General features: G+C 31.4%; 1 protein-coding gene across 1 annotated transcript; it reads left to right on the top strand.

Annotated features, from left to right (window-relative positions):
• Window positions 1-6,118: 6,118 nt before the first annotated feature.
• On the top strand, window positions 6,119-11,012 carry LOC107609205 (Homeodomain-like superfamily protein). The gene is made up of 8 exons (XM_016311075.3): window positions 6,119-6,622; window positions 7,374-7,481; window positions 7,593-8,246; window positions 8,783-8,862; window positions 9,494-9,961; window positions 10,066-10,146; window positions 10,261-10,349; window positions 10,575-11,012. Exons 1-8 carry the CDS (start codon window positions 6,616-6,618, stop codon window positions 10,654-10,656), a joined length of 1,569 nt encoding a protein of 522 aa, XP_016166561.1. The 5' UTR covers window positions 6,119-6,615; the 3' UTR covers window positions 10,657-11,012.
• The last annotated feature ends 2,595 nt before the right edge of the window (window positions 11,013-13,607 follow it).

Here is a 13,607-nt window from a genome sequence, read left to right as displayed (position 1 = left end):
GTAGAGTGCGCAATTTTAGCGCAGTCAAACTCATCGACTCCGTTTATTTATTTAAATAGACGGATTTTATTTTTAAAATTAAATTTAAAAATAATATTTTTTATCAAAATATTTTTTAAAAATAAAATAAAAAGATAAACGAGTTAGTTCGTTTAACCCATCGAACTGATCATGGTCTGAATTCAAAAATTATGGTCTACAAATAAAACGGACATAAGCATATTTGACCTAAATGGGTCGGGTTGACCCTTTGACAACCCTATGCAATCGTGATAGGACTTAAGGAAGAAGCCCCACTAATTTCGTGCCAGCAACTCTGGTAAGATCTTAAGTAATACATACTTCAAATATTCGTGATATGAAGAATTTAAGTATTATTTAGAAGTTATTAATTTATATTTTTTAAATATTTAAAAAAAAATTAAATGTTCAATTTAATTTGATGTATTTTCGTTTTGTTTATTTAGTTACTAAATTGGGTTATATATTTATGGGTTTAAGATTTTTTTAGGGTTAAGTACGATTTTGATCTCTAACGTAAAAGTTGAAAATTTATTTTGTTTCTGGCCTTTTTTTCGTTACAAAATGGTCCCAAATGTTTCAGTTTGTTTAAAAATCGTCCTTCAGACGAAAATACCATTCTATCATCTTTCCCAAAATGCAGAAACAGAAGCAGAATGCAGAAGCAAAAAACAGAAGCAGTGAAACAATAACAACAATGAAACAACAACAACTAGAAGAACAACACTAACAACAACAATGGATAATGAAATCAAAGCAACAACAAAAGTAAAACCAGAAGCAGAAGCAAAAACAGAAAAATTAAAGAAAAAAATTGCGGCGGTAGTGGGGAGAAGGGGTGCGGTGGTGAATTGCGAATCGCAAGAGGAGGAGAGATGCGGTGGTGATGGCGGATCGCATGAAAAGGGCTGCGGCTGTAGTGATGGCGCCGTGAATTGCGACGATAACGAGGAGGAAGCAGCGGCGGCGGCGTGGAGATTTCCCACTCTCCATCACAGGCGGCGGCACTACCTTCTTCCCTCCCCCCACCCCACCCCAATTCTCTTTCTCCTCCCCTCCCTTCTCTTTCTTCTCCCCTCGTCGTTCCCTTTCTTTCTTTTTTCTTTTTTTGTTTTATCTTATACTTTTTTTAGTTAGAGATCATTTGGTAATAAAAATGAAAAATTTAGTAAAAAGGACGATTTTAAAACAAATTGAAACCTTCGGGACCATTTTGTAGTGAAAAAAATATCGGGGACGAAATAAATTTTCGATCTCTACCTTAATGACTAAAATCGTACTTAACCCATTTTTTTATTTTAATTTAATAAAAATGTTATAAATATCTCTTCTTAAATTATTGTAGTCGTCATATAGAATGATTAGAGGTATAAATATCTTTTTTAGTTTCGTAATGAAACCATTAGAGGTGAACACGGGTCGGGTTAGTTCAGGTTTAAGGTGAAATTAGAATTGAACTAATTGAATTGTAATTGGTTTGGTTTGGTTTAGATTTATATTTTTTTATGTATGTATCCGAACCGAACCAAACCAAACCAATTAATAATAGATTGGTTCGGTTCTGATAATTGGGTACCAGATGAAACAGAAATTCCTAAAAAATATAAAAAAATGAAATTTTTATCTTAAAAATTCTGTAAATATAATAAACATGTAACATCAATAGAAATAATCCAAACATATTAAACACCAAATACATTAAGAACTAAACATATTAAACACCAAACATATTAAAATCCAAATATGTTAAACACCAAACACATTATAAGCAAAATACAAAAGTGCAATAGAAATAATCCTTCAAAGAAATAATCTTTCAATTAATATATGATCGAGTTTACAGGTTGGTTCGAGTTCCGCACTCCTAAATTTGTTATCCGAACCAATTACTAAAAAGAACCATTAATTTAGTTTGAATTAGATCTGATTACCCGTTAGTTTAAGAATCAATTTAATTAGTTCGGTTTAAATTCAGACGAGCAATCAGTACCCGCTGTCTGTGCTCACTCTTAAAAACCATAGTGTAAAGTCAAATTTAATAACATAAAAAAAATAATTATATATAATTTTTAAATATTATTTAAAATAATTTTAAATTTTAGTGGGACACTTGCCTCTATAATTATATAAGTTAATCTGTCCTTATATATATTCTATGTTTTATACATCACGATTGATGTTATATGAATTGAGTTTTTTTTTTTTTTTTTAAATAAAGATGATAATCGTACATTTTGTATTATTTATACATTCTAAATATTTTCATCTCCTCTTCTAAAAATAAGTTGAGAAAAGCTTTGTTTGGCTAGAATTTTTTGCCATTAATTTTTTTTCTCCTTACTGTTTCTATCACCCCTGCATGGATGAAATAAACGAGTTAAGTCTAGCATGTTATAAAATATGACCTGGCTTAAAAATTGTTAAAAGTCTTAGTAATTTAAAAAATAAAAAATAGCAATATAAGTTAATAATAATAAAAATCAAAGATATTCAAAATATTAAATTATAAAAATGTATATATGGAATTAAAGAAACAAGTAACTTAATAGACTATTACCATTACTACATTCAGGTTCATATATGTGTTCAATTTTGTTGATACAATTTTGCTGCTCTTCCTCTGCATCTATTTCAAATTCATTTTTGTGGTGAAGAAGAGAAACAAAAAAAAGACGCGTGAATATAGGAATAATTTTTTTTATTAATTATTTTTTGTAGTAACAATACATAATTAGATTAATTTAATTTTTTATATGATAAATTTTTTTATAGACAATATATTGTCATATTAAATAAAACTAATTTTTAAATTTATTATTTAAAAAATCATCAAAATACATTAATCTAATTAGATATATATAAAATTTTTTTACATCAAATATTTTTGGTGTCCAAAAACAAAACTGAAAAAAAAAAGACAGTTAAAAAAAAAAAAAGTAAAGCAACATCTCAATTTTAAAGAAGAGCTTTAACAATATTATTAAGAGGATCAAACTATTTAATGTATCCGATTTGACTCTAAACAGCAAAATTTGTCATCAAGTAAGATACATTATTCCTCTCTCAAAATATTAGGCTAAAATGAACCTCTCATTTTTTTTAAGCATTTTATGAATATGCAGTATTAAGAATTTTTTTTTAACTTTTGGACTATGAAAAGTCACAATTTGTGTGTTTGGCACTATTTTAAAAAAAACTTTTAATTTTTTGAAAAGTTAATTTTCACGCAAGGTCTACTAGAAGCACTGGCCTTCCACCATCATTCTCACGCAATGTTCTAAACCTCACCATTTTCACCTAATGATTCATCTGATGGAAGTATTGATCCTCTACCACGATTTTCATTTTCAGACAATATTGCATCTGAACAACCTACTGCATATATTCCTTCTAAGTATTTTTTTTTTTTTATTTTATCACTCTATTTTTTATTATTAAATTTGTATTTAACTGTGGTATGAAATTTTAGTTTTAATTTTATTTGTTTCACATGTGATTTTATAGCTTGCTATGATTTTCATAGTTAATTATAGCAAGTTCTTGACCTCAATAAAGGAGAAGAGAGTTCTAATAGGAGTAAAATAAAAAATAGCAACAAAATATACATTGATACACATTTTATATTTATTTTTTATTTTCACCTACTATATCATACACAATATTAGTGATTAGGTTATGTAAAATTAACATTCAATATTGGAAAGTATTTGTTATCATCATTATTTTAATATTCATTCTCTTATGTAAAAAAAATTTTTTTTTGAGTTATTTATCCAAACGCTACAACTTCAAAATAAGTACTTTTATAACTAAAAATCCAAACACAAAATAACTTATTTACTATGAAGCACGGACACTTGGTTGAGTTGCCGTGTCTCCGTGTCGGACACATTTCGGACATGACACTCACCGACACGCGTGTCTGCTGTGTCCAACCGTGTCTTAATAGAAAATTCTTCTCCGAACACACCTAGACACACCTAAATATCATCACGTATCAGCGTGTCCAGTCTTATTCTTAACATGTATTCTTAAAATAAATTTAGATATAGCATATATTATTATTTATTAAAACAAAAAATATTTTAAATACTTGATATAATTAAAATAACACATTAAAAATAATAAAAAAATTTAATTTATATTTTAATATCAATAAAATATCAAAATATAATTACGATTTATTTTAAAAATACTTTATATTTTATATGTATGCTTGTCCCCGTGTCATATAAGATTTTAAAATTCGCGTGTCGGCGTGTCCCATGTTGTGTCGTGTCCCAAACTGGACCTAAATTCACATCTTCTCTATCTTCTGAAGCAAGTTCATCCTGAGTAGCGAGAATACTTCTCGAGTCTATTTCGCATACAATTTTCTTTAAGTCACACTTCCAAACTAAAACCACCCATCTCCATATTACAAAAAATTCGAATCTTTTGATGCTCTAAATTAAAATCTTTCCCAAACAACCTTTTATCCAAATACTTTTATGATTTCTAATCACACACCTAAAATCCACTACTTGAGCTTTCAAAAAGTTGCCAGCATCACAGTTAATTTTCAAAAAATCAAGTTGAGAAAGTTGTCAATTGACATTTTTGAACAAAGATAGCTGACGAAGTTGAGGTTGAGCCTATTCTAAATTTATCTTTCATCTTCTATCCAAGATCACCACTTTATGTTGCGTCTAAACTTCATATGAATTAAAGAATTCAAATTTTGATGCCTTCAGATCCACCAAATATCAGGAAAAAAAAAGGATTTTTTCCCCAAAACAATAGCTCTCATAAAAAAAAACATACCCCACCGACTTAAAGAATTGATGGATCCAATCTCATCCAAATGTCTTATGCTTGCTGACAACGTAACAAGCAATACATCGCCAATTCTTTCCCTTCGTCACATCGAAGGCACACGACTCAGAGTTCATGTCGGTGTCGGAAAGCTTCCGTTGGTAGAGAATCATGAAAGGCAAATCACGCCAGGTGTTTTGCTTTCTTCGAGGCGTTTGTCCGCCACAATCACTTCCAACTTTGTCTTTCATTCCATTAAATTCTCCTCTTCGATAATTATGCATATCCCTCTTTAGTTAAATCATTTTTACTAATATTTGTTGTCCAAATTCATCCAGATTCTACTGGGTGCTGTCATTTTTATATCAAAATTAAATGTCTCTAATATTTAACCAAAGTTTTAATTTTATTTTGATTTTCAAAGTATTTCAAAATGTTGAATTTTGATCTTAAAATTAAATAATTTACTACGCCATATATGCAAATTTTTTTTTACTTTTATGGGCTATTGTTAATCTTATTAGAACTGCATTCCATTCCATTTATCCTATCAAATTAGCAGATTTACCTAAAAAGATAAATTCTACTAAAATTTACACGTTTGGACTTCAAAACAAAACTAATTAAATCTTTTTGGAACACAAATAACAATATATAAAGAGTTCTGTTAGATAGTCAATAGAATATTTATATAATGTGTATAATGAGCTATATAAGTTATAAAATGAACATCATCTATAATATTCAGAATAACCATTCGGGTACTAGGGATAATAAACATCTCATATCATAAAACAACTCATCCCAAAAACTTAAGTTGATTTTGGAGTTCACTAAAAATCGAACGAACTCTTGACTTTTTAAATCTAAAACTCTGATACCATATTATGATACCACTCATCCCAGAAGCTTACGCTGATAAAAAAGATAACACTAATGATTATATCTCTAATACTCCCTAAACATCCATGTATCCTTTCCCTAAAAGTTTATATAGATATAAGCAAGGTCCAATCCTAAAACCATAAAGAAATAAATGCATCCAAATCAAAAGCAGATTATGCCCATTTAATTGCTTTTATAATTTTATAGAAAATAATTGAAAATAATTAATTACTGTAATAAACGTTCGTTCCATCTCTTCAGTCTCCTTCATATATACTATACATATATTCATCTATTCTGGAAAAATTAAATAATTGAATTTTTTAACTTTTCAATCAAACGAAATCCAGAAACCGAAACAGCATTATAAAATTTTATTATTTATTCAATTTTTATTCTCCAAATTATTTTTAATTTTATAATTTTTCACCAATGTGAATTGAAAGTTGATTGCAACAAGCAAAAACAAAAAACAAAAAACAAGAAACATAGAAGAACAATTCTTGATGCTGTTCTTTTTTTTTTGTTCATTGATGTTTTTCCAATTTGTCTCTCCACCTTCACCATAAGCTGCTGCTTCTTCTTCTTCTTCTTCTTCTTCTTCTTCTTCTCTCTCTCTCTCTCTCTCTCTCTCTCTCTCTCTCTCTCTCTCTCTCTCTCTCTCTGTTCTTAAGCGTAATTAAGGGGTCAAATTGAAAACGCATAGAATAATAAGCAACACCAATAACATATAAACACAAACAAGTTAACGTTTTTTGCATACCCTTTTGTTTTTGGCGTAAAAAAGGGTCTCGCTTTTCTCAGAAGCCACTGAGAAAACAAAAAAAAAAGAGAAAAGGGGGAAAAATCTTTGCACTTTTGGTTACCGAAGCTTGAATTCAGAAGCTGGATTCAACCCCAATTCCTCACACAGCCATGGAAGGTATTGTCTTCTGATCTCGAAGTTTTGGTCTAATCAAGATTTGGGATTTTTTGTTCCATTTTCGTTGTTGAATTACTTCAATTATTTTCCATGCATTGAATGAAATAGGCATGATTGGAAGCTCAGGATTTGAATTGCATTAGTGGGTAGGTGGGTGTAATGCACAAATGAGTTAAAAATGGAGCCTTTGGGTTCTGGGGAAGTGAGTCAAACTTAATAAGGGTATAAAATGGGGTACAAAAATTTTCAATTTCCATGTCTTAGTTTTTTTTTTTTTTTTTTTGCTTTTGTTTTAATGTTTCACATTTTTCTTAAGCCATTAATTTGTTATATGTTTTGTTTGCTTTTCTCAATGACCATAAACTTGTGTACAAGGCTGGATCTACTTTCTATGTTGGTTGTCATTGTTGTTTTTTCTTCTTCCATTTGTACTGAGATGTTGATTAGCACAAACCCTTGTTGGTTCTTTTTGAAAGGCCTCTTATGAGATTAGAAAACTTGGCCCCCTTTCTTTTTCCAGCTGAGTTAATGTTAGAAACCATTGAAGAAATAGGGAGTAGATTAAGTGATTAGGAGCAAGAAAATAAGCTGTTGCATATGGTTTTCCAATATGTGAAATTGTAGTTCAAATTCTATCTATGTTTGAAACAATATCAATGGTGGTATCTAGTGGATGTGGATCAAGTTGAGTAGTGTAATTTCCCCCATTCATTGCATATATTGAACTTCTTTCTTTTATGTTGGTGTTTAGAATCAGGAGAATTGCAATCAGATGAAAATAAAGCTTCTACAGAGAAAAAAAATAAAAGAAGACTCAAAACACCTTCCCAGGTTATGGCCTTGGAGAAATTTTATAACGGTACGAGTTCCTTTAATTTTGTTTGTTTTTAATTGTCTGTGAATGTTAATGCATCTTTCTATTGACTAATTTAGTGATTTTTGAGGAATTGCTTTTTACCTTTGTTTCCAGAGCACAAATATCCCACGGAGGAAATGAAACAAGATCTTGCTGAGGAGTTAGGGTTGACGGAGAAGCAAATTTCTGGATGGTTTTGCCACAGAAGGTTAAAAGATAAACGGTTGTTGAAAGATGAAGCGATTGGTAATGGACGACAGGATCGTTCAAGTGGTGTCATCCAGGACCGTGGTAGTGGACGGCAAGATTCATGCGGAAGCAGCAAACATGGTGATTACCGTTATGTGGATCCGAAAGAGGTAGAAAGTCATGGCCTGTACAATCGTGATTTGTCAGTTCCGGATATGACCTACGGACATAGGAACCAGTATGCAGAAAACGCAAGCGAAATGGATGATACATCATCTGATAGTGGCTCATTTTTGCAAGATCGCATGTTTCCTCAAGGCCAGGATCCATACGATGTGGATCCTTCAAGGTATCCGACTCACAATGGAGCTCTTCCACCCCTTAATCCCAAGGGTGGAAACATAGGATATAAACCATCAGGATATTTGAAAGTCAAGGGCGAGATAGAACATGCTGCTATAACTGCCGTAAAGAAGCAATTAGGGAGGCATTATCAAGAAGATGGTCCACTCCTTGGTATAGAATTTGATCAGCTTCCCCCAGGGGCATTTGAAGGCCAAACTGCAGATCCAGTTCATGGTATGTTTTGACATATTCTGTTCTATTTTCCAAACTCACATTCAATTATCATTTTAAGAGTAAAATGTTGTGTTGGAACAAAACTAGTTCTTTTTAAGCTTAAAGAAGTATGTTGCAAAGGCAATATTTTAGAAAGTTGCATTCTACATTAATTTTTGTCATAGGCAGTGAAAACTTTAGGTAGGACTAATAGGGGCAAGTATGGGAGTAAATGTTTCTGACTAAACTGCATCATGGCCATCTTCAATGCATAAATGCTTTGGTGAACTTAATGGATGCCCTCTTGAAATGAATATCACCTAAGACACACACAATCGCACATTTTTAAGCTTTGCGGCACCTTAATTTCCATTCAGTGTGCTGTTTTTTGTTGTTTCTAGTTTTACTAGACATGTTACATCGGAGCTGAGATGTGAGAGGTTCATTTTACCTTTAACAAACTTGAACTGTATCTTATTCCTAAATTTATCAAGTCATTTTAAGACTATATTGGGGTTCTTAAATTACCAATTTTAAGCTAATGAATTCTATGGCAGAACCGTATACCATTGCAAATCCTGCACTTCTTACTTCCCCAGAAGTCTCCACTGGAAAAAGGCAATCCAACATTAGCACAGTAAGTAATGAAATCGAAACTTATAATGCACTCTTCTTTTATTTTAATGAGCCAACTAGTTAAACTCAATCTGTTTAAACTATGATATATGATCCAAAAAAAGATTGGGTAGCAACCTGATTTTAGCATTGCAAATTAATGATCCATGACTTATATGTTAATTCTGGAATGTAGGACTTCTAACTATTTTTCTGATTCAATATCCTTCCATACTCTTTAACTGACCTTTGATAGCACTGTAAGCTCTTCTTAGTTGCCAATGGCAAACCTAAGATTCCATTTACATTTGATAACTCATCATCTTGGAGTGCATATCGGTGTCAGAATTGTTATGTATGGTATGAGAAGACTATTGTCCATATCTGGTTTGGATGATAATGGGAATGAAATGTAGTGAAGTGATTATTTTCATAATCGTATGTATGTCATTGTTTAGAGTCATCTTGACATCAAGGTGAACTTTGAAAAGGCATAATTAAGTAGTATTAGGAATGATGTACTCGAGCTTGTTCAATTCTACTGTTAAATATTTTCATTGATGCTGAAAACTAAATTATATTCAGTTCATAGTAATTGATATCTTGTGGTATGAGTATCCCTGCCGTCTCACTTCTTTACTTGTGTATTGCAGAAATATGTTTCTTACGCTAAATTTAGTTCCAAAGATTCACATGAAGGGGTTGAATTTGGCTCCTTGCATGACTCTGATTTCCCGGATAAGCAGGATAAGAAGGTCCGCCAGAGTATTAAACAGAGGCAACCCATTTATGGTTACGCCAACCATCTTCCTGGCCGGAACTCCTCGGATTTGTATGATGACTCTAACGGAGAAGCATCTGCTTATACTAAAGTTCGTAGTATCGTCTCGAAGCATGGTATTGAGGGGATGAGATCTGATTCTGCTTCTAACCATAGTGATCACTATGAAGAGAACCCCATGGTTAAGCAGACAGATTTGATGCAAGGCTATGATAACATCAATCCAAAAAATGTGAAAAGAAGTGAACATGTTAAGCCCAAGCCCGCAAAATCAATCCGTCATCCTCGAATGCCTGTGGATGCCGAAGAAAGGGGGCTACAACCTATGAGGGTGGCAAAGGTCTGTTAATATATTTCTATTTTCTTATGTGTTTGATGTTTAATGATCAATTTATTCGGCTTACCATGGCCTAAAATGTTAAATATTCGGTTGCACATGTGCAGGAAGAGTTGCATAAGGGGGAGAGGAAGGTGAAAAAGTATCACGATTCTTATGGAGCAAGGATGCTTCCAAATGAAATCACGGTGAGTGTAAGACGGGTAAACTTATCTATTCATGTGGTATGTTATCGTTGGGTTTGCTATTGATCTTACTCCGTTCCTTCCACGCGTGTTATGTTTTGCTTTGCTATGTTATAGGCTGCGAAACGAGCAAAAGTTGATCTGCATAAACAATTCAATCCAAAACAAGCACCTATTGCTGAGATAGAACAAAGGAAAAACCCGAGGTGCATATATATACAAGCATATGCTTATGTAGCTCTTCTGATTTCTGTTATCTTATATTCTCATTTTTTTTTCCTGCTGTACAAAGATCATTTAGTACCCTTTTATTGATTTGAGTCTTGTATTTTTGGATGAATGATATTACTTGTTTGTTTCACACGGTTGGTTCATCGTTATTATATATGTATCCCTCGTCTAACAGCATTACGAATTATGTTGTATTGTAGATCTGCTGCAGAGATGCCGATGCCATTTAGCTTTAGTGAGGATGAATCCCTTGGCCTCGATTCGAGTTCCTCGCTGGATTAAGTGTTGTCCAGACAATGTGGTATTTCCTTTAGGCCTTTTGAGTATGTACAGTTCCAAACATGTTCCTAGTAACATGGTATCCACTTTTTTGAGCAGCAAGAATTGCCTCAAATGATTGAATGACTCCATTGCTGTTTGTTGTGCTCCTCCCCCTACTTTGCCTTTGTAAAAAAGAAAAGCTTTATTCCATTCCCCACTTTGGAATTTTTCATTTTTATCCTTTTTTTGGTGATGTAATATCTCATTTTCTGATGCTGCTTGTGTTAGGTAGGAACAAGTATCAAAAAATGCAGCTTTTTTATACATGTCATTTTGTTCTTACTTGGTTTAAATGTGGCAGTTATTTGGCTTCTTAATTTGGTGCATTTTGATCCTTGCCTTGAAGAATTGACCTACTACTATAGTCTATATGCTTTCTTAACAATTTAAGAATGATTTATTCCATTCACCTAAGAATTTAATATTAGGCCTGTGATTGAAGCAATGTTTCAAAAACAGAATTGGATATTGCATCATGCATTGAGGTTTCTCTTGTGGTTTGGTTGATTGGATGTGTTTGAATTGGAAAATGTTCAACTTGTGGTTAAAGTCAACCAATTTGGTTCCATTTTTTTATTTGTTATTTTTTTTTTATCTTTATCATGAAGCATTGGATTAAAGAAAATGAAGTTTGTTTCGCAATTCTATATTAGGCTAATGTAACATGTCCAATTTTAGTATTTTTTTTAGTACTTATTATTTTAATTTAATTTTGATATACTATTAGTATAAAGTAATTTTTTACGGCCAATGAGTTATAACTCAAATGACATTGATTCTCCATACTCAATTAAGAGGTTGCGGGTTCGAGTCTCCTATCTTCCAAACATTTTATATTGACAATGTAAATAATCATTCAAAAGAAATAGATATAATTGAACAATATTAGAAAATATACGTATATCATGAAAATACAAATTATTCAAAGAAAAGTTGCTTGGAAGTTGGAATTATTATCTTTGTTCTATACCTTCTCTTATCTTCTATTTTCAAAACACTTGTCTTTTGATCCCATTCTTCTTTCTTTTTTGGGTGTGATCCCTTTCTTCTCCATGTTATCTAATATCTAATATCTTTTTCTCATCCTCAATCATATTCATTATCACAAGATACAAAAATGTGTCGCTAATACATACAAAAGAGGACCATTAGGCCCACTAGCCTCTCAGGCCCAGGCCCAGAATTCAACAAGCTGCATATTGTGGTGGTTCCACGTTTGTCACTCCTATGGACCCCAAAAACCAATTAAAAACTCTAAAAAATAAAAATAAAACCTATGAAGTGCTTGATGTTTCATCTTGTGCAGATATATGTAGTGACTTTTATTCCCAAAAATATATATATATATATATATATATATATATATATATATATACCTCAACCACCAACTCTTAGGACAATTTGTTTAATCTTTCATCTTTTCACTAAGATCACAAGTTTTGTATACATATATATATGTATATAAAAGAATAAACAAAAAAAAGTTCTCTACATTATCTAATTGCTTAGAAAATATTATAAAAAATATGTTTTTAAAATATTTAAAAACGCTACAAAAATACCGATACGTGAAGAAAAGTTATCTTGTTTAACGAAAACAATTGAGGTGGAGAACAACAATGATTCGACTATCTCCAACACCAAGCTTTGTAAAGTGTTATGTTCATGGTTCCATTACAAAAACAATATTTTTTGGAATTTGAATACTTTTAGCACATTTTAAAATATTTTGAAAGTATTTGTCATTATCATAAATTAAGAGGTTTTTTTCTTTGGGATGAATAGATAATACCTTTTTTTTGGGTTACTCTATATATAAACATATAAATTGCGTTTCTGCTCTTCTTAAATGCTATATTATTAAACAACTTTTAATAAAACACAACATTATTATTAAAAGCTGTTTCTATGATTTTAAACTTATTTTCATTTATATATTTTAATTGAATAAACCGCAACAAATAACCCATAAAAATCTAGTCGTTAACAAAAATATTTCTAAAAAGTTTAAACAACAAAAATAGTCTCGATGGTATTTTCCACATACTTTATTTTTGCTGTTTTTATTTTTCAAAAATATTTTTGTCCACGACTAAATTTTTAGAAGACTTACCAAACATAATAAGTCCCAAACCAACTTTAGTTAAAAAAATATAGAGAAATGAACAAATAGATCCCTGACTTTTTACCCCACGGACATTTTCGTTTCTAACCATTGAAAAATACTTTTAAATTCCTGACCTTCACAAAACTTGGACGGATCAGTCCTTAACGGAGGCATTTGGACGGAGGGACTGATCTGTCCAAATTTTGTAAAGGTCAGGGACTTAAAAGTATTTTTCAATGGTCAGGGACAAAAATGTTCACGGGACAAAAGGTTAGGGACCTATTTGTCCTTTTTTCAAAAATATATATATAACGGCATAGACCAAAACCGAAAGGAATTAAGCTACAAAAACTTGATCTAATATATATTATAAAATAGGGTTGATCTAGTGGTTAGCTCACTAGCTCGCTTAGGTAAGTGTTGGAGGTTCGAATATCGTTTTGTGCATACAGTTACAGCAGATTAATACTTAATTTGTCGGGTTGAGATTAATACTTAATTTGTCGGATTGAAAAATACCGTAAAAAAATAAAATAAAAAATAGATGAAATTATTAATATATCTAAGTTTTGATGGAAATTACACACAAAAAAAAAGTAGTTTCCCTTTAATAATTCTAAGGACCACATGTTACATGTATTACTATTATCAAGAGAGAAGAGAATGTAGTGAAAGAATAATAATAATAATAATAACATAATTGTTCACAGTTGCTTTAAAGATGAGAGTTTGATGCAAAGATTGGGGGTGAATGAATGCATGATAGGTTGGTTGTATGCCATATAGGTTAAAATTGACAAATGAC

This window comes from Arachis ipaensis, chromosome B7, assembly GCF_059453495.1.
Source record: "Arachis ipaensis isolate K30076 ecotype BB chromosome B7, ASM5945349v1, whole genome shotgun sequence".
Classification (NCBI taxonomy): Eukaryota; Viridiplantae; Streptophyta; class Magnoliopsida; order Fabales; family Fabaceae; genus Arachis; species Arachis ipaensis.
The sequence above is the reverse complement of the archived record's forward strand: the minus strand, read 5'-3'. Positions and strand labels throughout refer to the sequence as shown.

Coding starts and splice junctions, on each gene's coding strand:
- LOC107609205 (XM_016311075.3), top strand. Junction 7,482..7,592: donor CTTGGAGAAATTTTATAACG/GTACGAGTTCCT, acceptor CTTTGTTTCCAG/AGCACAAATATCCCACGGAG. Junction 10,147..10,260: donor TGCTTCCAAATGAAATCACG/GTGAGTGTAAGA, acceptor GCTATGTTATAG/GCTGCGAAACGAGCAAAAGT.